Genomic DNA, 23,155 nt, shown 5'->3' with positions numbered 1-23,155 from the left:
GGAGGTTACAGTGTGGTACCGGGGGTGATGGAGGTTACAGTGTGGTACCGCAGGTGATGGGGGTTACAGTGTGGTACCGGGGGTGATGGGGGTTACAGTGTGGTACCGCGGGTGATGGAGGTTACAGTGTGGTACCGTGGATGATGGGGGTTGCGGTGTGGTACCGCGGGTGATGGGGGTTGTAGTGTGGGGCCCGGTGGTCTCACACTGTAGTTCAGGGGTCATGTATTGCGGTCGGCAGTGTTTATATTTCCCAGCATTCCCTTGGCTTTCCATTGACCAATCAGACGCTGCTCCTGCCTGACTCTGTATATTTCTATTTACAGGAATATTTTGCTTATTTTTGCACCCAGATAATTTGCAGATAATAATAATAAATTAGATTTTTGTATGTGATGTCATTGTGTGTCATCCTCTGCGGCTCCGCCTTCTACGTGCTGTCTGCTGGCTCCACCTCTTCCGTGTTGTCCTCTGCGGCTCCGCCTCCTACGTGTCATCTACTGCTGTCTCCGCCTTCTCCTGTGACATCACCGTGCACTCGTCTCCTGAACATTCCAGCATCTCTCTGTACTGACGCTTGAAGAATCCGAGCTGTAAGGAGAGGGGGAGGGGTCAGTCCGCGCTCCTGAAATCCTCTGTGCTGCTGGCTCCCTGCACTTACCCTGTGGGGCCTGGTGGTGATGACCCGCAGTAGTGACAGCCCACTCCCTGCACTTGCCCGGTGGTGATGACCCACAGTAGTGACAGCCCGCTCCCTGCACTTTACCTCTGGAGCCTTGTGGTGATGACCCACAGTAGTGACAACCCACAACCTGCACTTACCATGTGAAGCCCGGTGATGATGACCCACAGTAGTGACAGCCCACTCCCTGCACTTGCCCTGTGGAGCCCGGCGGTGATGACCCGCAGTAGTGCCAGCCCGCTCCCTGCACTTACCATGTGGAGCCCGGCGGTGATGACCCGCAGTAGTGCCAACCCGCTCCCTGCACTTACAATGTGGAGCCCGGCAGTGATGACCCGCAGTAGTGCCAGCCCGCTCCCTGTACTTACAATGTGGAGCTTGGCGGTGATGACCCGCAGTAGTGCCAGCCCGCTCCCTGCACTTACCATGTGGAGCCTGGCGGTGATGACCCGCAGTAGTGCCAGCCCGCTCCCTGTACTTACAATGTGGAGCCCGGCGGTGATGACCCGCAGTAGTGCCAGCCCGCTCCCTGCACTTACCATGTGGAGCCCAGCAGTGATGACCCGCAGTAGTGTCAACCCGCTCCCTGCACTTACAATGTGGAGCCCAGCAGTGATGACCCCCAGTAGCGCAAACCCACTCCCTGCACTTACCCTGTGAAGCCCGGCGGTGATGACCCCCAGTAGTGCCAGTCCGCCCAGGCTGCTCCCGATGATCAGGGGGTAGTAGTTGTACGAGGGGCGGAGCTTCAGCACAGTCACCGCCTGCAGTGGTGAATTAAAGTATTATATCCCTGTCCAGCAGGTGGTGCCATAGTGCTGGGGTTACTGTTAGCTGTGAGGGAATCATAGCCGATTCTAAGGGGTTTCCTGCCCAAGAAGACAGGGGCCGCTACCTGAGCTCGGGTGAAGAGCTGCTCCTGCTGAAGAAGGTGCTGGAATCTCTGACGGTCATAGATGATCTCTGCCGAAGTCTGCAGGGAAATCCTCTTCACTTCTGTCTGACATCAGAGGACAACAGCCTGCATCACTGACCCCGACATACAGTAGTCATCACCCTAAAACTACCCCCAAAATCTACACTGACAGCTTCAGATGTATACTACACTACTGAGGAGAGAATAGCCCCGCCCCAGAGGAGCCCCAAACTATACAAATGCAGAGTGTTCGCCATATAGAAAAGGTATAGTATATACTTGTATATAGGATCAGTATTATAGTAGTTATAGTCTTGTATATAGGAGCAGTATTATAGTAGTTATATAGTATTCGTGGTAGAGAGGAGGATGAGACCGCACCACTGTATCACGGCAATCCTGCAGCGCAGTCACTGGAACGACAGGTGATATCCGTAGTACAAGGATAAATAGGGGTGCACAAAATGAAGCAGAAAATGTACAATATCCAGGAATGTAGGTCAGTAGAAATAACGCTTCAGCACTCACCTATGTTTTAAATCCTTTATTTGGGCATCAAATCCAGAGATAACCGCTGGCCAGGGGTGGGGAGGGAGCGAGGATGCCGCTGCGGGAGCAGCGGAGGAGGAGGCGACTAGTTTCGCGGGTTAAACCCGCAAAACTAGTCGCCTCCTCCTCCGCTGCTCCTGCAGCAGCATCCTCTCTCCCTCCCCACCCCTTGCCAGCGGTTATCTCTGGATTTGATGCCCAAATAAAGGATTTAAAACATAGGTGAGTGCTGAAGCGTTATTTCTACTGAGCTACATTATAGTAGTTATATTCTTGTATATAGGAGGCAGTATTATAGTAGTTATATTCTTGTATATAGGAGGCTGTATTATAGTAGTTATATTCTTGTATATAGGGGCAGTATTATAGTAGTTATATTCTTGTATATAGGGGCAGTATTATAGTAGTTATATTCTTGTAGATAGGAAGCAGTATTATAGTAGTTATATTCTTGTAGATAGGAAGCAGTATTATAGTAGTTATATTCTTGTAGATAGGAGGCAGTATTATAGTAGTTATATTCTTGTATATAGGAGCAGTATTATAGTAGTTATATTCTTGTATATAGGAGGCAGTATTATAGTAGGTATATTCTTGTATATAGGAGCATTATTATAGTAGTTATATTCTTGTATATAGGAGCAGTATTATAGTAGTTATATTCTTGTATATAGGGAGCAGTATTATAGTAGTTATATTCTTGTAGATAGGAGCAGTATTATAGTAGTTATATTCTTGTAGATAGGAGGCGTTATTATAGTAGTTATATTCTTGTATATAGGAGCAGTATTATAGTAGTTATATTCTTGTAGATAGGAAGCAGTATTATAGTAGTTATATTCTTGTATATAGGAGCAGTATTATAGTAGTTATATTCTTGTATATAGGAGCAGTATTATAGTAGTTATATTCTTGTATATAGGAGCAGTATTATAGTAGTTTTATTCTTGTAGATAGGAGGCAGTATTATAGTAGTTATATTCTTGTATATAGGAGCAGTATTATAGTAGTTATATTCTTGTAGATAGGAGGCAGTATTATAGTAGTTATATTTTTGTATACAAGGGGCAGTATTATAGTAGTTGTATATTTGTATAACTACTATATTACTGCCCCCTATCATTTTGCCCCCTCTATGAAGGGTCTGTAGAGGAGAGTCTGGAGGTGTATACAGCGTAATGAATCGCTGTGACATCCAGGTTGCGGTATGTACTGTGAGCCTTGTCGTATGGACCTCTATAATTTTTGCAGTTCCCTTCTATATTGTGTTTTTTATGATGCTCTCTCCAGCTGTTCAGTGTCCTCACCTGTCTACTCCAGTCTGTGGTCACAGTCCCACTAATGGTGAAGATCATCGATGTTCCATCTTCCAGATTCCTGATGTCGCAGGTCACTCTGAGACACGACCCAACCGAGCAGTTCTGGGGGTGATGGAGAAGGGTCAGGACGGTGCATGGTCAGCCACTTGCATTACTTCTCCTGATTTTTGTGTTTTATGAAAAGTAACCCCCTATTATGATGGTGTACCCCTATTATGATGGTGTAGAGTGAGCAGGACCCTCAGGCTTTGTTAATAAGTAAGATAATCTGTGCCCCCCGCCCTCTGTTGTGTGCCGCCATCACTGAGGAGACCTGATGTTTGTTGTACGGTGGCCATTCTCTGCACACACCCCTACCTTCCTTCACTCATGGAGGTTTTCCAGTATTTTGGAGACTCTTGGACTTCTTGTCACAGGAGGTGATGGAGTCGTATACATGACCCACCATTGTGTTGGGCTTTGTGAAGATTTGATTTCATCTCTAAAAGCCGATAAAGTTGATACTTACTAGAACTGGATTTATTTTAATCTTTTCTTGGATGTTCTCGGCTCCTGATGGTTCCTCTATCTTGGCACATGTGGAAAGTTTTGGCTGGAAGACCACAAAGGAGAAGATATTATTGTGGTCACCTGTGGTTCTCTCTAGAACACATTTTCCTCATTTTGGGGAAAATTGAATCTCCTGAAATAATTTTGGGTACAATTTGGTTGTTTGGGTTAATTTGGATGGAATTAATTCCCTGATTGTCCTGAAAAAAACATTTCTGAGGTCTCCTAGGACCAAGACAACATAGCCCTAACTCTTATAGACAACCACCATTTTAAGCCTTACTCCTGAAACAGGTGCCAAAATCTTAAAAATCATTGGGGGATATTTATGAAAGGATTTAGACTGATTTTTCCTGTCTAAATTTGTCCCACAGAAAGTCGCAGTCTAAATATGTGCGACTTTTCTGCGACTTTTGCTCTGGAGGATTTTTAGAACGTGATGCATGCAAGTCTATTTGAGATGGAAATGCATTGGTGCTGAATTTATCAAAAGCGACTTTTCAGCGACAAGTCGCATGGGCTGGAAGTACGCCGAAATGTCAGACCATGTTGGAGCAGGTTTAAATATAGACTAAAGCATAGATCACGAAGTCTGTGCACAGAATTTATCAAGAACCGTGCGCCATTTGATAAATTAGGTGCACAATAGACCTGCCAAACATTCTGTAGTTTGGTCCAAATTGATGCGGGACATAGACAGCTTTGATAAATATACCCCACTGAATTCTAAATTTTGGGGAAATTCTACATTAATTTGTTCCATCTCTAATTACTTTATGGGAATGAAGGGGGTAATGTTTCTCCTTGAGGAGAGTGGAAAAACATACGTGGAGACTTGAAGGCCATTTACACTCCACTGGGAGTCTGGAGAAGGACGTGAAAAGCAGCTTTGGGGGTAGCATCTAAAGAGTCTATAGGTGGGTAACCTGCTTCTGATGAGTTTCTGGCTTAGCTTATTAAATCTCCAGTCATGTTCTAAGGCTTCCTAATGAAGTACACTGCTGAGGAGAAAACTACCTCCAAAAGGTACCATCAGAGATCGGCTTTTCAGTGTATATCTGCAATGCTTTGTTAGGTCAGGGTTATCGGCATAGGACATTATTGGCAGTGTTGGCTGTAGATCTTCTTAGGTGTGTACGGAGCCTTCACCAGTCTGATTATATCAGCTCACCAACCGGACATCTATGAGTTGGTCACAAGGCCATTGGCAGTTTGTTGGTCATAGATTAGTCACATATACTCGGGGCCTGGTCTGGGTAAGGGACATTGGATTTGTACCTGGGAGCTGCTGATGTTTGGCTTTTCCCACACGGAAGCATTCCCCAGGCGAAGGGGGACCAGGAAGATGATAGAGAGGGGCAGCCTTCTCTGGCTCAGATTGATAACCTGCAGGAGAGAGGAGTCATGACCATCCAGTCATTTCACAGGATTTTTTGTATTTTCCCATTTCCTTAAATGATCGTATCGAATCTCTAGTAAAAGACTGTCCCTAAATGATGAGTGGGTGCTCAATCTCTATAGATGAGGGTGAGAATGGGGCACGTGGCTGGTGTAGGTGCATCTCCTTTTCACCTGACCATGGGTGTCTACTGGTTCCTGCACAGGTTGGCTGAAGCACCACAAAATCAGGTTTGACCCCCCCCCCCCCATCTTGATCTTAGGATATGTCACCAGAAGCCCCTCCAGTGATGATTTCCAGGGTCTCATGGTCTGTCATGGTCCTGGATGGTCTCACCTTGTACACGTGTCTGATGCTGTTGTCTGAGGAAGAATAGTTCTGGTATTTGCTGGTTTCTTCAAGGCTGAAACAAATACAGAGGAGACATGAAAGAAGCAGACGGACCGCACACGTCCTGCCATCGGGGCCAGAGGACTCAGTTTTCCTTCTTATCTCAAACTTTGGGTTTTATTGTTACCATTTTTCTGCTTTCATAGTAAGGTGCATAGTAACATATGAAACGCAACAATGAAACCTAAATCCCAGTCAGACCTTATGGTGAGAGGAATCTTGCTCAGTAGGGTCGTGGGAGCTCCAGCCGTAATACAGAATTTATAAGACCGCCACATGGTGATAAACCTCCATTGTTTCACCACCGTTCACATTGAATAATCTTTCTCCATGACGTTGATATAATGCTGACACATTCAGTAGCCCTGTACACGGATCATCAGTCATCTCTCCTATCATCTCTGGATTATATGGACACACAACACTCTATGTGGGAAGGAACTGATGTGGAGACCATACATAAGAAGACCATACAGACCTCCAATCTATTTCAAGGACAATCCACAGAACCATTGATCACTTATTCCCATCCCCCCCACCCCTCCGTTGGTGCCATATCAGGACTTGTTGGACCATTCACTTTGCTTCCACTCCCTGCTTTCATGTCTCCTTCTCTTCATGCCCCATGTTCCCTGTATTGACCCCTAGTCCTTGGTGTATACATATATATAGCACAGAATCCTTTTTCCAGTAGTGATGCTCTTTTATCTTAGTGGTCATGTTATCACTACTATATGTGACCATTGTTCCTCCACCCTTGGCCAAGCCGCCATTATATGATAAGTGTGCACTTCACATTGTGGACAGGTACCTTCCTTACCTGCTGATGGTCACATAGATGGAATACAGGACTCTCACTCCAGATGAGGATGTCATTTCCTGACTGAAAGCGCCTCCATTATCACTGCGGAGATAAAAGGGCATCACCATCAAGCAACAGCCAACAACAAGAGGGAACGTGTGCCTCAGACTCCCGGATTGTGGGCTGAAAGGCCTTGAGGGGTCAAGTAAAGGTCTCAGAGGAGCGAATCAGGACATGGCCAGTCTTTGAGGGCTCAGTCTATGGCTTTGTTGTTTTAAGTTACCTGCTCACATTAGCTGTCATAGTCAACATGTCCTTCAGTTCTGCCATTGATGCTACATGGAAGCTGACCAGAAAGACGACCTGAAAGACATAAGACATTGAGGATGAGGAGCTTGTGTGACTTTCAGTAGATCAACCATCCATCATTCTCTCCTTACTGTAGTGTTCGATCTAAGCAGGGGTCTGTTAATTCCACAGTCCACCACTCTCTGGCTCTCGAGTGTTGAGCATGTGACGGTAACTCGCTTGTTGCTCTACAAGATAAATTATAATGATTCTGACTCAGTTAAGAGTCCACGGGTAAGGTCAGACCAGGAGACAGACCTACCTCAATGAGAGAGACCCTACGATAAGACAAGTCAGAGGGGAAAGGAAGAAGAACACGAGTGTTGTAGGAGTCGTCCCCCAGGTTCTTCACAGAGACTGTTAGATTGACATCCAGAGATAACCCCACCACCAGCCACGTGAGACTGTCACAACACAAAATAAATAATTGAGCAGGCAACAGATCAGAGACTGCAACGACATCTACTAAAACCATCAGGATTGGGGGCAGAATGTACATAACTGCCCAAGATACACATAATACCAATATATTACACTTCCTAACTACTGAGGTCTGGACAGTCCTTCAGTGATTAGCGCGAACCTGAGGAGATTGTCTGCTTCTAGGAGAAACCTCCTTCATTTTACATAAGGGTTACCTCTATCTTACTTCTGATCATTTTGGGATTCGTCTAAAGTTTATGATCTCTTGGCTATTCCTGCATGCCAACCCATCCAATACCTAAATATCTACTGACTATGAGAGTGCCAGTGTGCCAACCTATCCTATAATTCCTCCCAAGGTCTATGAGTGTCAGTGTGCAAACCCATCCTATATTACCTCCCAAGGTCAATGAGAGTGCCCATGTTCCAAACTGTCCAATACCTAAATTTCCTTGGCCTATGAGAGTGCCCATGTGCCAACCCATCCTATAATACCTCCCCAGGTCTTTGAGAGTGCCCATGTGCCAACCTATGCTATAATACCTCCCTAGGTCTGAGAGTGCCTATGTGCCAACACATCCTATACTAACTATTAACTGTCTATGGGATTGTATGTGTGCCAACCCATTCTATCCATGGACACCCACTGTCTATGAGATTTCTGTATGCCTACCCATCCTATACATGATTACCCACTGTCTATGGGATTGTTTTGTGCCAACCCAGCTGATATCTGACTACTTACCATCAGCTCTGTAGGTTTGTGCCCCATTGAATGTGATGTGTTATGCCCCCTTGGATTTATTTAACTAATTCTTCCCTAGCAGGCAAGGCTCCTAATAGAATCAATGGGACGGCACCACAACGTCTGCTGTAATACCCATCAGGAATAAAACCTTATTCTCATAAACATTTTGACTTATCGGTCTCTTTACTTGCTGAACGTCACATTCACTCGCAGATCGTCCTGACATTCGCCATCTCCTCCACAGTTTTTCTCGAATGGAACCTGCAAATAGGAAGTGTGAAAAATTGTGTGTCCTGGAGGAATATGCTGGAGACCTAGTTGGTTGGATAAGATCACTAATAATAATAAGAATTATTTATATACGGTTCACATGCCACAGCACTGTACAATGATCAAACAATATTATACACCGGTTCAAACAACATTTGTAGGGGGGATGTCTCGAGAAGAGGTATAGAGCAGGGGTGATGTCACGGGAAGAGGTATAGAGCAGGGGTGATGTCACGGGAAGAGGTATAGAGCAGGGGTGACATCACGGGAAGAGGTATAGAGCAGGGGTGACATCTCGGGACGAGGTATAGAGCCGAGGTGATGTCACGGGAAGAGGTATAGAGCAGGGGTGATGTCACGAGAAGAGGTATAGAGCAGGGGTGATGTCACGAGAAGAGGTATAGAGCAGGGATGATGTCATGAGAAGAGGTATAGAGCAGGGGTGATGTCACGGGGAAGAGGTATAGAGCAGGGGTGATTTCACGAGAAGAGGTATAGAGCTGGGGTGCAGTCACGAAAAGAGGTATAGAGCAGGGGTGATGTTATGGGAAGAGGTAGAGAGAAGTGACATCACGAGAAGAGGTATAGAGCAGGGGTGATGTCACAAAAAGAATTATAGAGCAGGGGTAATATTACAAGGAGAGGTATAGAGCAGAGGTGACTTCACGGGAAGAGGTATAGAGCAGGCTTGATGTTACAAAAAGGTAAAGAGCAGGGGTGAAGTCACGGGACAAGGTATAGAGCAGTAATGATGTCACGGGAAGTGGTATAGAGCAGGGGTGATGTCACTGGAAGAGGTATAGAGCAGGGGTGATGTCACAAAAAGGTATAGAGCAGGGGTAATATTACGGGAAGAGGTATAGAGCAGGGGTAATATTACGGGAAGAAGTATAGAGCAGGGGCGATGTCACGGGAAGAGGTATATAGCAGGGTGATGTCACGAGATGAGTCGGAAGAAAACCAGGAGAGAGAACTTCTTAAGTCCAATGGAGTGGCCTTTGTACCTCTCTCGTCCTTCTGGTTGGTGAATCCTCACTGAGGACTGAATTTCCTATCAAGGAATAATTCAGAGCAGCTTGGAGAGGAGTCAGAGAGTCCTCCACACAGTCCTGAGAGAGAAGAGAAATCGTGAGAATTACAGGGTGCTCACTGTGTAAGGATTCTGAAGAGTCTGCGACAACTTACAGGAAGGTCAATGGAGTGACTCTGGCAATGGTCTCCTTCATGTAGAGTCAACGTCTTCTCAATGGATCTGCCAGCACCAGAAAAGAGGGCTCGTGTGTTGGCACGCCTGGCATCCAGGAGCATTTTGTATGTCAGCTGCCCAAAGTTCACACCTGACAAGAGATGATCCTATCTGTTAATGGGGATCCATGAGCATGGAGGGATGCTACGGTGACCCCAAGTAACCCAAATGTCTGCAGTCTACTATCTCATCTGCATTACATGGTGACCATGGTCTGTACTTAGAGATGTCGATCAGGGGCTTCACTAATCACTATGACCCCTTCATCGTGGGATGTGGCCCCCACCCTAAACTCAGCAGTAGAAGACTTTAGCCACAATCACAAATGTCTTCATAGGACATTCACTCACCAGAAACGTCTTTACTTCTTATGTGGACAGTAAAGCAGACGGTGATTGTGGAGACTGGTCCTTGACTATGCTGGTCGGCGCATTCATAGAGCGCACGGGAGATCTCACTAGGATCAAACGTTATAGAAACTGAGACTCCCAGGACAGGACGAGATCTAGAAAGAAGATTGGATAATGATTAGGAGTCACAGAAGGTCCATGATTTGGAGGTGTAACATTCTGATGTAAGGGCGATGGTATGAACGATAATAGGACAGCAGATTGTCCCACAACATGATCAGGGGGGTTCTGTACTGAGGTCAATGGTTTCTGATGCTTTTACTGGACTGAGGCCAATGGTTTCTGATGCTTTTACTGGACTGAGGCCAATGGTTTCTGGTGGTTTTAGATAAAGTTGAGTGAATCGATTTAGCACAAATCAAATGTGTTAGGAACATCCCAAGAAATTCTGTGATTATCCAAAATGGTTGAGATTTATTCTTGACAATTTTCTTGCCATTATTACAAACGGGCCACTAATTGATTTGGACTGAATCCAAAATCGGATTTGATTGAATGGCACCAGAAACTACTTTCAGGAGATACACTCATCTCTGGTGGATCTGAGGATCACCAATGGGAAATTCACTTTGTTAAGACTCCACAGGTCTACAGATAGCGGATACACTGCAGTTTTTTCATTCGATTTCCCAAGACTCAGTGGTCATGAGAAGCCGAGGAGCAGAAAGACAATGGAGGAGATGACACAACACAGAGCAGGGGATCTCCTAATGTCTTCTCCACATCTTCTTACCTGAGGATGAGGACTTCACCTTCACCTCCCACAGCCACGTCTGGGAGATTGTCTCCTGTCATGTCGAAATTTCCAGTCAATGATCTTCCAAAGTACATCAACTTCCTGCTGACGTACCAACCGGGAATGCGCTGTGGGGGAAAGAGGAGACCATGACAGTCAGCCGTTCACTGGCAAAGATTTGGCTGCACAATGCACTTTGCTCAATTACTATAGTTATCACGACTGGGCAACCTTCATGTTAAGCCCATATAGTGGAGGAGGGGAGATCTAAGGACCCCACAACCTCTGGGCCACAAAGCCCTTTTCCCATCAATCTTTACTCACCTGTATATAGCGTGTTTTAAAACCCCCATCCTTGCCCGAAAAGATGTATACAGCGCCCTGATGGTTATCCTCACAGGGAGCACCCACTGCCAGGTCACAAAGCTCATCCCCAGTAAGGTCTGGAAGGACGGAGATAGCAGAACCAAACTGACCCACTGTCTGGCTGCTGTCACCCTGAAGAGTCCATGGACAGGTAAAGGTGACATTTGTGTAGTTTGAGATATGAGAATCCATTACCTAAAACCAAACACATAATAACTTACACTAGAAACAGCAGAAGATACTATACACGTCATTGCACACAATGTGACCCAGTCCAAATGTGCTTCACCTCTTCTGATGGACCTACAGGGGCTAATGTTTTGTTTCCTTCTCTGCTTCCATTAAATAACATGAACGCACTTTGGTGGTCCTTACAACCTCAGATGCAGACAATGTTACTGCACCACCTGCTTGATGCTAAGCCATAAGCTGCCATGTAGGCATCCAGCATGGTCTGCTGAAGCCCTTAATGGAGGTATAGAAGGGAAAGGTATGGTCTCTCTGGGGCCCTTATGTATCTGTAATAAAAAGGATGGAAAAGCGCTCCACTCTGAAGGACAATAAGTAAAAAAAGGTGAGCCCCTATCAATGGAGAGACTCACCAGATAGTGTTGTGCTATAGAGGCACAACGCTCTAGCAGACACATAATCCTTTCGGAAGGTTGGGATGGAAACTCCGCCTGGACATCCACCTAGGACTGCAGCTTATCCCGCCCTCGGCTAGGCATAGGGAACGTGAACTGAAGATTGTGCACTTTTCTGGTGCACAGGTATTAGGGATATTTCAGCGCTGTCCACAACCAAGGTAAGTAGTAAAAGTATTTATTTTTAACATGTAATGCGTTTCAAGGACGCTCCGTCCTCAGAGGAAGAGGACGGAGCGTCCTTGAAATGCGTTTTATGTTAAAAATACTTTTACTACTTACCTTGGTTGTGGACAGCGCTGAAATATCCCTAATACCTGTGCACCAGAAAAGTGCACAATCTTCAGCTAATGTATCTGTAGCCTCAGTGGACCACCATTGCACTGGACCACCATTGCCCTGGACACTGCCTGAGATCACTTCTTTTATGTTTTATCATTATAAGCTCTACACTTAATTCATTGAGGGCTTACCTTTGTGATGGGGCACAAGAATACAAGACCATTGGGAGAATCAGCAGAAAAATGTGTCGGAGCCCCAACCAGAAGAAGAGAATAAGAAGAATTTACATGGAGCGAACTCAGAACAGAACCAAAATAGGCCGCAATCTGGGGGGACGAAAAAAATATCAACAAGATGGAAAGTCCATCTCATAAGTCATGTCCTCCCCACACATCCTCCTATCTACTCCACAAATTGTCCTGTCCACTCCATACACTCTCCGGTCTATTCCACATATTGTCATGTCTAGCCCATGTATTCTCACCCAATCGCCATATATTCTCCTGTCTAGTCCATGTATTCTTACCCCATCTCCACTGTAGTCCATGTACTCTCGCTCCATCTCCACTCTATGTATTCTCCTGTTTAGTCCATGTATTCTTACTCCATCTCCACTCTATGTATTCTCCTGTCTAGTCCATGTATTCTCACCCTATCTCTTGTATTGATATGTTCCCATGTCCAGCTTCTGTTCTCCTGACCTTGTACATAAACTGGACAACATTGGTCTACTTCCATCACTATTTATCTATATCTAGGACACCATCTTCTTTATAGTTACTATAATTATTATTTGCTCTCCGTCCACAATCACCTGCCCTCCTGTGACTGCAGCCACTTGATTCCAGAGGACAAGGTTTGGGTTTCTTCTATAGATCAGGACCCTCCCCACATTCTGGAACCTTGGTGCTCCAATGGCTATTAAATCCGGATTCACAAGCTGCATGGCATAACCTGGTGACCAGAAGAGCATCACGTCAGATCCTATATCACGAAGATCTTCTATTACCCATGTATTACCAACCTATATACCCATTTATTTCTGATCTTACCCATGTAGGAGTCTGTCATGTCAGTCCCATCCTGTGGGGCATTCATCCAGGTTGGCTTCTCCTGCCCAGTCTGGTAGCTATATGCCCCTCCTGCCCAGTTATAAGCACCAACCACTCCTAGGATTGCTCCACCCTGAGGAATAAAAACCAAGGTTCATACAAGGGGTGTAAGATAATGTATATATGCCCCAACATGTGTGGACCCGCTGGACCACCTACCGGTTTGGCTTTGAACAAACTTGCGGCGTATATATATATATATATATAAATATATATATATGTGTGTGTGTGTGTGTGTGTATATAATGTTTGGTGGTTATGATGAACATATTCTACAGAATGTTTGTCCTATAAGGAGCATGTGACTGTCCATATACATCGCCTGCCATTGATTCACAGTGGAAGAAAAAACATGGGAGCTTTATGCGTTTTACCATAAAAGCCTATGACAACATTGTCTTATACATCAGGAGGATATCCCAGGTAAATCATAAAGGACAGGTGGGCAATAAGAAGAACCTACTGGAGTCAAAAGGGAACTGAAGCCTTCCTGAGAAACCTCCATCTGAAACTTATCTCCACTCAGAGTCTGAATACCTGGTAAAAGAGAAGTGGAAGAACAGGAGTTAAAAAGGACAGACTGAGGATGGAAGGAGGAGGACAGACTGAGGATGGAAGAATGAGGATAGAGGAGGACAGACTGAGGATGGAGGAATGAGGACACAGAAGATAGAGGAGGACAGACTGAGGATGGAGGATTGAGGACAGAGGAGAAGATAAAGGAGGACAGGCTGAGGAAGGAGGAATAAGGACAGAGGAGAAGATAGAGGAGGACAGACTGAGGACAGAAGAGGAGACTACAGAAGATCCTATCACTTTTCTGTCACCTTCAATGGTAAAGATTTTGTCCTCTAGGGTCTTACTTAGACGTTTTAATGCAGTGAAATTCGTAACATTGAAAACATGATCCCCAGGCTCTGGGGAGGCGATTGCCTTCAGTTCATTCTGGGCGTGAGGACTGGAGAAGGTGTCACCCACCTGGAAGTCAGGAGAAGATAAATCTGGGGACAACGTTCATTAAAGACCTCTGGAGTCCGTGAGCTCACAACCTTTACCTACCCCAATAGCAAAGCGCCGCACCCCGATCCTGTTGGCCTCCTGGGTGGAGACTGCTGATGGGGTGCCATCCATACGTGACTCTCCATCCGTTATAATAATCAGGAGTTTCTCCACATTGTCACGGGCGCCTTTGCTTGTATTGAAGAGTTCTTTACTGTTAATAGGTTACAGTCAGTGATGAATATGATCGCAGCTCATGTTCTAGGTTACTCTACCGTATCATAGGATTAGATACACAGGTATCATACTTGAGAAGCTTAGATACAGTGGCTCATTAGATGGTGTGTGCCACATGTATCTCCAGGTGTTCTAAGTGCACATAAACCATAGTAACCCACAACTTACACGGCGTGCACGATGGCTGTGCAGGTCCGGGTCGATGTTCCATTTTGCTGCATTATGCCTCCTGTCAGTGATATTGGATCTCTTATTTTTGAAAAGTCCATAAAGTTAAAGTGTGTTTTATATTTACTAGAATATTGCATGAGAGCAAACTGTGGAGACAAGAAGGAAACATGGAGTCACCATGAAAGAATCATTATGTGGTGGTAAGAATGAGAAGAGCAGAGACAGCGTACGTGGACCTGACATAGTATTTGACCCCCAATAGGTCAGAATGATGAGGATACCTTCATTGCTATCATCTCCTTCCCATGCACTACAGTATACAGTATATCTGCACTATATTCGGAGGGTAGACTTCATGTAGAGTAGATTGGGACAATTACACTAAAGTTTAGACCAATAGTCTATGGCCAAAGTCTAGTATTCACCAGTGAAACAGAACGAGACACAACAATAGTGAGAGCTTAGCGTTACCTGAGCATTACTGGCTCTAAAGTCTGTCATAACCGTGGCCACAAAGTCCAACATTATCTGGAAATCAGAGGGAGCAATGCTACCGGAGCCATCAATAAGAAAGGCTATGTCCAGGCCACGGAGTGAACATTCTGTGGAGACATGGTGGAAACGTGAAAAGAGGCTTGAGGTACAACAAAAAGGAGAAACACAGCGACTTCTTTAGAGCTTGTAAAAGATGTGGGAGATAAACATGGAGATCCAGACAAGATACAGGAATAAATGATGCAAAAAATAGTAAGAATGGAGGAAACGGTGACAATTGGTAGATAGCTTCCTTCTGTTCTATTAGTCTGTGATAACCTGCCATGCAACGTGTCAGAGTTGCTCTTTTGCTCTGGTTTAGCTAATCTAGATTGTCGGCGCTGGATTGTCTAGAGTCAAATTTCTATTCCTTAGTCTAGCCATACTAGTCCTCCCTACTGTAAGTCCTGGGGGTATCTGAGCTTGTCATACTAGTCTGCCCTACTGTGAGCCCTGTGGGTATCTAAGCTTGTCATACTAGTCTGCCCTACTGTAAGTTATGGGGATATCTGAGCTTGTCATACTAGCCTGCCCTACTGTAAGTCCTGGGGGTATCTGAGTTTGTCATACTAGTCCGCTATACTGTAAGTCCTGGCGTATCTGAGCTTGTCATACTAGTCTGCTATACTGTAAGTCCTAGGGGTATCTGAGCTTGTCATACTAGTCTGCTATACTGTAAGTCCTGGGGATATCTGAGCTTGTCATACTAGTCTGCTATACTGTAAGTCCTGGCGTATCTGAGCTTGTCATACTAGTCTGCTATACTGTAAGTCCTGGGGGCATCTGAGCTTGTCATACTAGTCTGCTATACTGTAAGTCCTGGGGGCATCTGAGCTTGTCATACTAGTCTGCTATACTGTAAGTCCTGGCATATCTGAGCTTGTCATACTAGTCTGCTATACTGTAAATCCTGGGGGTATCTGAGCTTGTCATACTAGTCTGCTATACCGTAAGTCCTGGGTATATCTGAGCTTGTCATACTAGTCTACTATACTGTAAGTCCTGGGGGTATCTGAGCTTGTCATACTAGTCTGCTATACTGTAAGTCCTGGGGGCATCTGAGCTTGTCATACTAGTCTGCTATACTGTAAGTCCTGGTGGTATCTGAGCTTGTCATACTAGTCTGCCCTACTGTAAGTCTTGGGTATATCTGAGCTTGTCATACTAGTCTACTATACTGTAAGTCCTGGGGGTATCTGAGCTTGTCATACTAGTCTGCTATACTGTAAGTCCTGGGGGCATCTGAGCTTGTCATACTAGTCTGCTATACTGTAAGTCCTGGTGGTATCTGAGCTTGTCATACTAGTCTGCCCTACTGTAAGTCTTGGGGGTATCTGAGCTTGTCATACTAGTCTGCCCTACTGTAAGTTGTGGGGCTATCTGAGCTTGTCATACTAGTCTGCCCTACTGTAAGTCCTGGGGGTATCTGAGTTTGTCATACTAGGCCGCTATACTGTAAGTCCTGGGGGTATCTGAGCTTGTCATACTAATCTGCCCTACTGTAAGTTGTGGGGCTATCTGAGCTTGTCATACTAGGCCGCTATACTGTAAGTCCTGGGGGTATCTGAGTTTGTCATACTAGGCCACTATACTGTAAGTCCTGGGGGTATCTGACCTTGTCATATTAGTCTGCCCTACTGTAAGTCCTGGGGATATCTGAGCTTGTCATACTAGTCTGCTATACTGTAAGTCCTGGGGGCATCTGAGCTTGTCATACTAGTCTGCTATACTGTAAGTCCTGGTGGTATCTGAGCTTGTCATACTAGTCTGCCCTACTGTAAGTCTTGGGTATATCTGAGCTTGTCATACTAGTCTACTATACTGTAAGTCCTGGGGGTATCTGAGCTTGTCATACTAGTCTGCTATACTGTAAGTCCTGGGGGCATCTGAGCTTGTCATACTAGTCTGCTATACTGTAAGTCCTGGTGGTATCTGAGCTTGTCATACTAGTCTGCCCTACTGTAAGTCTTGGGGGTATCTGAGCTTGTCATACTAGTCTGCCCTACTGTAAGTTGTGGGGCTATCTGAGCTTGTCATACTAGTCTGCCCTACTGTAAGTCCTGGGGGTATCTGAGTTTGTCATACTAGGCCGCTATACTGTAAGTCCTGGGGGTATCTGAGCTTGTCATACTAATCTGCCCTACTGTAAGTTGTGGGGCTATCTGAGCTTGTCATACTAGGCCGCTATACTGTAAGTCCTGGGGGTATCTGAGTTTGTCATACTAGGCCACTATACTGTAAGTCCTGGGGGTATCTGACCTTGTCATATTAGTCTGCCCTACTGTAAGTCCTGGGGATATCTGAGCTTGTCATACTAGTCTGCTATACTGAGTCCTGTGGGTACCTGACTACTTAGAGACACAGTCAGGACCCCGGAAAGGAGAATACTATAGGAGAAGTTGAGGTACCTAAATGGAGAGATACCCTGAGGGGCAGATACCTGGGAGTGATGAGGGCAGAATGCTTTGCACCTGCAGCTGCTCATCCATCAGGTAACAGCGACCGTTCACATACATGTTCTGTCCACAGGTTCTCTGCAGGGTCGGCCCACAAGCCTCATAGAAGACAACAGAATGAAAGTTATATGAAAGGAAAAACACGGTGTAGAGGGAGGAACATAAAAGGACAAAAGAGTGAAGATCAAAGAACATAGAATAAACTGAGTGGGGGACTCGGGAGAACAAAGAGCACGGGATGCGACAGAACATAGAGCACGAGATGCAGGAGAACCAAGAGCACGGGATGCGACAGAACATAGAGCACGAGACGTGGGAGAACAAAGAGCACGGGATGCGACAGAACATAGAGCACGAGACGTGGGAGAACAAAGAGCACGGGATGCGACAGAACATAGAGCACGAGACGTGGGAGAACAAAGAGCACGAGACGTGGGGGAACAAAGAGCGTGGGATGCGACAGAACATAGAGCACGAGATGCTGAAGAACAAAGAGCACGGGATGCGACAGAACATAGAGCACGAGATGCAGGAGAACCAAGAGCACGGGATGCGACAGAACATAGAGCACGAGACGTGGGAGAACAAAGAGCACGGGATGCGACAGAACATAGAGCACGAGACGTGGGAGAACAAAGAGCACGGGATGCGACAGAACATAGAGCACGAGACGTGGGAGAACAAAGAGCACGAGACGTGGGGGAACAAAGAGCGTGGGATGCGACAGAACATAGAGCACGAGATGCTGAAGAACAAAGAGCACGGGATGCGACAGAACATAGAGCACAAGTAGTGGGAGAACAAAGAGCACGGGATGCGACAACATAGAGTGCGAGACGCGGGAGAACAAAGAACACGGGATGCGACAACATAGAGCGGGGGACGCAACAGAACACAGAGCACGAGACGAGGGAGAACAAAGAGCGGGGGATGCGACAGAACATAGAGCACGAGACATGGAAGAACAAAGAGCACGGGATGCGACAACATAGAGCGCAAGACGTGGGAGAACAAAGAACACGGGATGCGACAACATAGAGCGCGAGACGCTGGAGAACACAGAGCACGGGATGCGACAACATAGAGCGCGAGGGGTGGGAGAACAAAGCGCACGGGATGCGACAGAACACAGAGCACGAGACACGGGAGAACAAAGAGCACGGGATGCGACAGAACATAAAGCACGAGACATGGGAGAACAAAGAGCACGGGATGCGACAGAACACAGAGCACGAGACGTGGGAGAACAAAGAGCACGGGATGTAACGGGAACACAGAGCACGAGACGTGGGAGAACAAAGAGCGTGGGATGCGACAGAACACAAAGCATGAGACGCGGGAGAACAAAGAGCACGGAATGCGACAGAACATAGAGCACAAGATGCAGGGGAACAAAGAGCGTGGGATGTGACAGAACACAGAGCACGAGACGTGGGAGAACAAAGAGCACGGGATGCGACAGAACATAAAGCACGAGACATGGGAGAACAAAGAGCACGGGATGCGACAGAACACGGAGCACGAGACACGGGAGAACAAAGAGCACGGGATGCGACAGAACATAAAGCACGAGACATGGGAGAACAAAGAGCACGGGATGCGACAGAACACAGAGCACGAGACGTGGGAGAACAAAGAGCACGGGATGCGACAGAACATAAAGCACGAGACATGGGAGAACAAAGAGCACGGGATGCGACAGAACACAGAGCACGAGACGTGGGAGAACAAAGAGCACGGGATGCGACAGAACACAGAGCACGAGACACAGGAGAACAAAGAGCGGGGGACGCGGCAAAACATAGAGCACGAGATGCGACAGAACATAGAGCACGAGACATGGGAGAACATAGAGCACGAGACATGGGAGAACAAAGAGCACGGGATGCGACAGAACACAGAGCACGAGACATGGGAGAACAAAGAGCAAGGGATGCGACAGAACACAGAGCACGAGACACGGGAGAACAAAGAGCGGGGGACGCGGCAGAACATAGAGCACGAGATGCTGGAGAACAAAGAGCACGGGATGCGACAGAACATTGAGCACGAGACACGGGAGAACAAAGAGCAGGAGATGTGACAGAACATAGAGCACGAGACGCGGGAGAACAAAGAGCACGAGATGCGACAGAATGTAGAGCAGGAGACATGGGAGAACAAAGAGTGGGGGACACGACAGAACATAGAGCGCGAGACGCGGGAGAACAAAGAGCGTGAGATGCGGGAGAACAAAGAGCATGGGATGCGACAGAATGTAGAGCAGGAGACATGGGAGAACAAAGAGTGGGGGACACGACAGAACATAGAGCGCGAGACGCGGGAGAACAAAGAGCGCGCGACGCGGGAGAACAAAGAGCGCGCGACGCCGGAGAAGATTCGCGAGAACAAAGAGCGCGGGACGCGACAGAACATAGAGCGCGAGACGCGGGAGAACAAAGAGCGCGCGACGCCGGAGAACCAAGAGTGCAGGACACGAGAGAACATAGAGCGCGAGACACGGGAGAGCAAAGAGTGCGGGACACGACAGAACATAGAGCGCGAGAGGCGGGAGAACAAAGCGCGCGTGACGCTAAAGAGCGTCAGACACAGAAGAACAAAGAGCACAGGACGCGACAGAACATAGAGCACGAGATGCGGGAGAACAAAGTGCGCTGGATGGGACAGAACATAGAGCACGGGACGCGACAGATCATAGAGCGCGAGACGCAGGAGAACAAAGAGTGTGGGACACGATAGAACATAGAGCGCGAAACGTTTGAGAACAAAGAGAACAGGACGGAAGAGCGTGAGACACAGAACAAAGAGCGCGAGACACGGGAGAACAAAGCAAGCAAGACATGGAAGAACATAAACTAAACAAAAGACATAGGATGTGGGAGAACAAAGAGCGCAGGACACGACAGAACATAGAGCGCGGGACGCAGCAGAACATAGAGCACGAGACGCGGGAGAACAAAGAGCGCGGGACGAGACAGAACATAGAGCGCTGGATGCAACACAACATAGAGCACGAGACACGGGAGAACAAAGAGTGCGGGATGCGACAGAACATAGAGCGCGAGACGCAGCAGAACATAGAGCGCGAGACGCGGGAGAACAAAGAGCGTGGGACGCGACAGAACATAGAGCGCTGGACCCAACAGAACATAGAGCGCGAGACGCAGGAGAACAAAGAGCGTGGGACGCAACAGAACATAGAGCGCGGGATGCGACAGAACGAAGAGCACGGAATGCGGAAGAGCGTGAGACACAGAAGAACAAAGAGCGTGAGACACGGAAGAACAAAGAGTGTGAGACACGGAAGAACAAAGAGAGCAAGACATGGAAGAACATAAACTAAAGAAAAGACATAGTAAGTGGAATAAACAATAAAGACAGATGACTCGGAATGAAGAACAATACAGAAAGAAGATGAAAGAAATCACACAGAACTTCTAGAATGATTCTGGAGCCGCCACGTCACCCACCAGCACCTGAAGTGTCTTCTCCTGAACGGTCAGAGACAGCCCAAGAGACATGTTGTGATCTTCTGGAGACCCTGCAGCAGAACATATAGAAGTATAAATGAGTCACGGACACGTAGGATGGCGGCGGATCTGATTGTCCGGAGGATGTAAAGACATTGTTACCAGTAATGGGGATTGGAGAGCAGCTTGTGGTTCGTGGATCACAGCGATACAACCGGCCAGTTTTATTTGTGGCCTCTGGATAGCAGGGGGCGCTGACGATCATCCTGTAAAGAGATCACCAATGTGTCATGTGATATCCGCCCCCTGGATGATCATTTTTGGATCTAGCTGGCAGCAGACTATCCTCTTACCATTTTCCGAGCTGTATGATCCGATGTCCGAAGCTACGCTCACTGTTCCGGAATATGATTGGTCGCTCGCTGTCCACGAAGATGGTGCCAGCAGAAGATACAACTGAAATAAGAGAAAAAGATGTGGGCATAGACAACAACACAAGAAATAGTATTAGAGGGACGGGAGGATGTCCACACCATGGTCTTTCACCATGGAGATGTCCACACCCTGGTCATCAACTATGGAGATGTCCACACCCCTCATCAACCACGGAGATGTCCACAACCCTCATCAACTATGGAAATGTCCACACCCCTCATTAACTATGGAGATGACCACACCCCAGTCATCAACCATGGAGATGTCCACACCCCGGTCATCAACCATGGAGATGTTCACGCCCTGGTCATCTACTATGGAGATTTCCACACCCCTCATCAACCACGGAGATGTCCACAAACCTCATCAACGATGGAGATGTCCACACTCTCCGGTCATCAACTATGGAGATGTCCACACCCTGGTCATCAACGATGGAGATGTCCACACCACGGTCATCAACTATGGAGATGTCCACAACCCTCATCAACAAAGGAGATGTCCACACCCCAGTTATCAACCATGAAGATGTCCACACCCCGGTCATCAACCATGAATATGTCCACACCCCGGTCATCAACTATGGCGATGTCCACACCCCGGTCATCAACCATGGAGATGTCCACACCCCAGTCATCAACTATGGAGATGCCAATGCCCTGGTCACCAACAATGGAGATGTCCACACCCCGGTCATCAACTATGGAGATGTCCACACCCCAGTCATCAACTATGGAGATGCCAATGCCCTGGTCACCAACGATGGAGATGTCCACACCCCGGTCATCAACTATGGAGATGTCCACACCCTGGTCATCAACTATGGAGATGTCCACACCCTGGTCATCAACTATGGAGATGTCCACACCTCTCATCAACCACGGAGATGTCCGCACCCCTCACCAACCATCGAGATGTCCACACCCCGGTCATCAACTATGGAGATGTCCACACCCTGGTCATCAACTATGGAGATGTCCACACCCCGATCATCAACTATGGAGATGTCCACGTCCTGGTCATCAACTATGGAGATGTCCTCACCCCTCATCAACCATGGAGATGTCCACACCCCTCAACAACCATGGAGATGTCCACACCCCGGTCATCAACTATGGAGATGTCCACACCCCGGTCATCAACTATGGAGAGGTCCAAACCCTGGTCATCAACCATGGAGATGTCCACACCCCGGTCATCAACCATGGAGATGTCCACACCCCGGTCATCAACCATGGAGATGTCCACACCCCGGTCATCAACTATGGAGATGTCCACACCCCGGTCATCAACTATGGAGATGTCCACACCCCGGTCATCAACCATGGCGATGTCCACACCCCTGTCATCAACTATGGAGATGTCCACACCCCAGTCATCAACTATGGAGATGCCAATGCCCTGGTCACCAACAATGGAGATGTCCACACCCCGGTCATCAACTATGGAGATGTCCACACCCCAGTCATGAACTATGGAGATGCCAATGCCCTGGCCACCAACGATGGAGATGTCCACACCCCGGTCATCAACTATGGAGATGTCCACACCCTGGTCATCAACTATGGAGATGTCCACACCCCTCATCAACCACGGAGATGTCCGCACCCCTCATCAACCATCGAGATGTCCACACCCCGGTCATCAACTATGGAGATGTCC

General features: G+C 47.1%; 1 protein-coding gene across 1 annotated transcript; it reads right to left on the bottom strand.

Annotated features, from left to right (window-relative positions):
• Positions 1-58: 58 nt before the first annotated feature.
• LOC130336629 (integrin alpha-M-like) lies at positions 59-21,542 on the bottom strand. The gene is made up of 29 exons (XM_056553924.1): positions 21,412-21,542; positions 21,221-21,324; positions 21,059-21,129; positions 17,573-17,687; positions 15,070-15,200; positions 14,596-14,744; positions 14,251-14,404; positions 14,019-14,169; positions 13,655-13,728; positions 13,132-13,264; positions 12,894-13,033; positions 12,271-12,405; positions 11,112-11,348; positions 10,785-10,915; positions 9,992-10,146; positions 9,581-9,732; positions 9,400-9,504; positions 8,313-8,386; positions 7,217-7,358; positions 7,047-7,142; positions 6,890-6,969; positions 6,625-6,708; positions 5,751-5,817; positions 5,294-5,401; positions 3,975-4,058; positions 3,455-3,568; positions 1,578-1,682; positions 1,336-1,446; positions 59-591 (listed from the first exon to the last, which is right to left on the bottom strand). The coding sequence occupies exons 1-29, from the start codon at positions 21,540-21,542 to the stop codon at positions 487-489; spliced, it is 3,438 nt and encodes a 1,145-aa protein (XP_056409899.1). The 3' UTR covers positions 59-486.
• Positions 21,543-23,155: the final 1,613 nt, after the last annotated feature.

The sequence above is a fragment of the Hyla sarda genome, unplaced genomic scaffold, assembly GCF_029499605.1.
Source record: "Hyla sarda isolate aHylSar1 unplaced genomic scaffold, aHylSar1.hap1 scaffold_486, whole genome shotgun sequence".
Lineage (NCBI taxonomy): Eukaryota > Metazoa > Chordata > Amphibia > Anura > Hylidae > Hyla > Hyla sarda.
The sequence above is the reverse complement of the archived record's forward strand: the minus strand, read 5'-3'. Positions and strand labels throughout refer to the sequence as shown.